This window comes from Zea mays, chromosome 3 (assembly GCF_902167145.1).
Source record: "Zea mays cultivar B73 chromosome 3, Zm-B73-REFERENCE-NAM-5.0, whole genome shotgun sequence".
In the NCBI taxonomy this organism is placed as follows: Eukaryota; Viridiplantae; Streptophyta; class Magnoliopsida; order Poales; family Poaceae; genus Zea; species Zea mays.
In genome coordinates this window covers 85,274,954-85,279,472 of record NC_050098.1, presented here as the reverse complement: position 1 = coordinate 85,279,472, position 4,519 = coordinate 85,274,954, and the positions used below count along the sequence as shown (strand labels likewise).

The following is a 4,519-nucleotide window of genomic DNA, read 5'->3' as shown; positions in this document are numbered from 1 at the left end:
AAGCTTAAAAAGTGAACTACAACTTTGGTATTTTTACCTCCACAGGATTCAGCTGTTAGCAAGGTCAAAAAGTGCAATTACAGCAGCACTGTCCAGATTTGGACAGATTCTGACTTGCAACTTCAAAAATTCACAACTGAAGATTTAGGCATCCAAACAAGGTGATCCTAGACTTTCTGGAAAGGTAATAAAATTGTCTACATATCATTTATAAATATCTTAAGGTGATTCAATATTTAACTAAGGATAAAATACACTAGAAGGCTTTGCTGTCCAGAATTGGACAGATTCAGTCTTCAGAGTTTAAACATCCTTAACTTAATCTTCAGATCACCAAAAATAGTGATCCAAGACTTTTTGGAAAGCTTAGAAAAAGCCCTACATAACTTTTATAATCACCAAGAAGTGATTCCAGTTTTAATCAAATCAAATATTACAGTTTTCGAAATCTGTTCTGACAGAGGACAGAACACAGCAATCAGTTTGTAAATTTCATAACTCTTAAACCGTCAGGCCTTTAGTTATGAAATTTTAACACAAGCAAGATCAGAAAAGCATCTACAACTTTCTTATAACGACCATGAACAGATTGCAACATTAAATTGAGCAAACAATGCAGTTTCTGAAATCTGTACAGAATTTGGACAGATTCAGTCACTGAATTTGTAAAAAGCACAACTCCTAAACTGTCAGTCTTATGGCTGTCAAATTTTAACACAAGTAAGATAATAAAGTTATCTACCACTTTTCTATAGCACATATCTACAGAAAACACAATTTAGTTCATCAAACATACAGCACAACTAAAACAGTGCGTGCAGTCCAAAACAGCAATCAATGAATTTCAGTTTCTATATAATTCAAGAATTGCGGCGTTCTAGATGCTCGAATTGTTCTAACGCTTTGACAATTGATAGAGTTGAATTAATTAAACGAGGACTACAAGTAGACTTACAAATTTTATCCAAATCATTTAGTGCACTAAAATTACCACATTCAGTTAACAAACGCATTCACCACAATCATCAAATCCGGCATATACTTATATCGAATCGCTTTTCACCCACTAGTTCGCATTTTAACTTAGACACCACATGAGCACTACTATTTTTCATTCGCAACCATAACCATACACATTTAGACCACAACAAGCAATTCATCGCGACTACAAACTTAACCAAAGCCGTCTAAGAAGTCGGCTAGCCAGAGTAACAATCTAGGCCGCTACACATCTTACGCGTCGGCTTGCATATTAGCGCAATCCGAGACAACACATATATAACAAACACTTAACGAAATAGACTCCTACTTAATATGAGTTGGCTAACGCAGTATAAGACTTAGCAAACCACTTTAGACATTGCAACTCAAAAACATGGGTTGTAGCAGATTAGTTAGCTTTTCTTAACCATTTCTCAACTTAATTTAGTTAACATATCAGTCACCTAAAATAGCATATTGTTGGGGTCTGACATAGAGGCATTTACACATGGCGTAAAACACCATAAGGCTACATTGGCTACTGAGGGACCTAAAGCACTTATGTGTATGTCTTAGCGGATTGTTCTTCAATTTTAGCAAGGACTGACTCATGAACGCTACTCACCTCCAATAATTATTGGGCTGCGATAACGCTCATATAAGACTTCTAATCGATCAACAAGACATTTATTTATCAAAAGGGAATGGAATGCAATAATTTATAAAGCTACGCATTGATCCGTCATACAACAAAAATTCATGACAACACTGACAGATACTATCCACTAACCATTGAAAAACTAAACTTACTTCCCGCTTTACCACTACACCACCCTTTAGTCACGTGACCATCGGGAGAGTCCTTCACACGATTATACAATAGTAACCTAAACATCGGGTCACACAATACATACATATTTCTTTGTTGCGAGTATAACCATATTACGGCATATACCCGCGCACCTCAATTAAATATCTCCCGCCACCACTACTATAATACACTACGGCACACACACACGTACATATACTAATTCAATCCTCACATCACACATATATTTCCAAACTTACTCATCACATAAAACAAGCACGACACACGTGTTTTACCAAAACGTGAATGCGACCTTGCCACGGCATATAATCCAAACATTTTATGCCCACATCTAATCAAACACCACTATACACCACATCGACCCAAAACGTAATTAGACAAACTACAAATCGCACACCTCATCAACCGCTTGTTCTTTAACCGCAAATGCGATCCTACTAACGTGTATTGCCGAAACATATTACACACATCCACATATATACATGCATTGACCGGCACCAACCAAAGCATATGTATTATAAACTACAAATCAATCAACCTGAACGGGTCGTGACTAGACGCATGGTTGTCCACATGGCTCGGTATTTCGTCGAACGGGCAAGGCACGACGTCGACCACTAGCTGCGAAAACACACAAATTTGTTGGCGGCAGTTCATCGAACATCACACACATTGGAAAATAAACATCGAGAACAGCGGGGGTTTCTCACCACGGGTTTCGACGGCGCGGTTGGGGGCTGCGCAAAACAGCGACCAACCGGTGAGCGGCGACGGTGCTGCAACAACACGCCTCCCTCGACATTTTGCCGAACACATGGCACGCGCGCAGCAGTAGCAGCGAGACGAAGTAGGGAAGGTGCTGGGGCTGTTGGGTGCCATCTCGAAGGGGCGTCGGGGAGGAGATAGCAGGGGAGGCGCTGCTCCACCCAAACCAGAGAGAGGGCGCGAGATCCGGTGTTTCCTGGCCGTGACAGGGAAGAGGAGGGAGGGGGCGAGCTCATGTGCTGCTGCATTGGAGAGGGAGGGAGCAGAGAGCTTGGGCGACATAGCGGCTGGGCGAAGCTGGTAGGTGGAGGTGCCATGGGAGGGGAGGAGCCGAGCACAAGGGTAGAGGCCCGGCCACGGGAGGAAGAAGGTGTGGGCTGCACAGGGGCGTCGAGCTCCCTGCGAGGGAGCCTAGGGAGCTCCATGCGTGCTGGGAGAATGGCGCCTGCTCTCCCTGCTGGGTTCCGAGGGGAGCAAGGAACCAGCCATGGTGCAGAGGGGGAGGAGGGGATGTCGACCCCCATGGCTGGTGGCGAGAGGAATGGAAGCTAGGGTGGCTGGCTTGAGGAAAGGGGAGGAGACGCCATGGGAGGCCCTCCACTGGTGTGCGTGAGGAGCAGGAAGGAGGATGGCGTGGGGAGAAGAAGTGGAGATGGCTGGGAGAAAAGAAAATGGCGGCTAGGGGGGGTAGATGGATAAAATCCAGTTTGCAAGGGGAGAGGGGTTCTATTTATAGACATGGGCTAGGGTTCCTTAGTGGGCCTAATGGGCTGGAATGGGCTTGGCCCAAAACGAAATCGGGTTGGGTTAAATTATTTCCGGAATAAAAATGCTTCTGCGAAATCCGTTTCTACGGAGAACAGAGCGAATTAGAATTTCGGCGAACGGACGATTGAGCGATTAATTTGGCCGAGAGTTGGATTTGATTTCGCTCGAAAATAATTTCTCGCGCATGATTCGAAAATAATTCGTCCCGGGATATGACCGGCTTTCGGATTTTTAGTCGGAGAAGGTGATTTGTGATATTTTAAAATCGTTGTCGATACGGGGTTTTGAGTTCGGTTCGGACATGAGATATTTGGCCGAGTCGAGTAAGAATTAATTAGAGGACGACATGTTGAGCATTCCGTTTGAGAGGACGGACTCGGATTAAAATAGTCGGACATCGATCGAAGTTCAGGAATTAGATTCGGGCTCAGATCAGATAACAGTCGTCGAGAGTTTGATTTAAAGAGCTTCAGATGAGATTTAAAATTCGAGAATGATCTTCGAGTCTGCATGAGTTCCGAGAATTAAAAGTTTTCATACACTCCGAAATTGGCTGTTTCTCGCGATCGATTAACTCCGAATTCGGTGAACTGTGTACGAATAGTCGGGATAATCAGAGGCATACGCGAGCGAGAAATAGAAATTTTCACTGAGCATCCGAGATTAGGATTAATCTCCCGACATAACGCGAAATAGACACCTGGGGTGTCACACCCCACCTGCCCTTTGAATTCAATTATAAGAAAAACTTAGATAACAAGGATAGTCTAAGTTGTGGATTTAACTTAAGAAGGGCTTCCTTCTGAAGTTGCAAAGAGGATGACATTCGAAGAGCAGTTAATAAGAGAAACTTGAGTATAACGAAAAGGGTAGCACACCCACACACCTTCAAACATCCCTCCAAAGGACTCTACATGAAATCTCGGGGCGAGATTCCTTTAAGGGGGGAGGGCTGTAACACCCCAGGTGTTACTCAGGGTGTCCACCCCAGGGTTACCCCCTTTTAACCCATTATCACATGAAGATTTGTATGGGCAAAGTACCTCAAACTTTGAATTCAAGGTCCTAATCAAGTGCAAACTATCTTGGATATCATGCCCTAGCTTGTCATGCACATCTAAGTGGGGATTTCCCAAAACCGTAAAGCAAAACCCCCCATGGGCAATAGGAACCCTA

General features: G+C 43.6%; 1 protein-coding gene across 1 annotated transcript; it reads right to left on the bottom strand.

Annotated features, from left to right (window-relative positions):
• Positions 1 to 2,332: 2,332 nt before the first annotated feature.
• On the bottom strand, positions 2,333 to 3,258 carry LOC111591159 (WAS/WASL-interacting protein family member 1-like). Its single transcript, XM_023302085.1, has 2 exons — positions 2,521 to 3,258; positions 2,333 to 2,431 (listed from the first exon to the last, which is right to left on the bottom strand). The coding sequence occupies exons 1-2, from the start codon at positions 3,097 to 3,099 to the stop codon at positions 2,333 to 2,335; spliced, it is 678 nt and encodes a 225-aa protein (XP_023157853.1). The 5' UTR covers positions 3,100 to 3,258.
• Between the last annotated feature and the right edge of the window lie 1,261 nt (positions 3,259 to 4,519).

Excerpts from the sequence above, each read along its gene's own strand:
- LOC111591159 (XM_023302085.1), bottom strand. The coding sequence starts at position 3,099 with ATGGGGGTCGACATCCCCTCCTCCCCCTCTGCACCATGGCTGGTTCCT. Across the intron at positions 2,432-2,520 it reads CCGCGCCGTCGAAACCCGTG|CTAGTGGTCGACGTCGTGCC; the intron begins GTGAGAAACCCC and ends GTGTTTTCGCAG.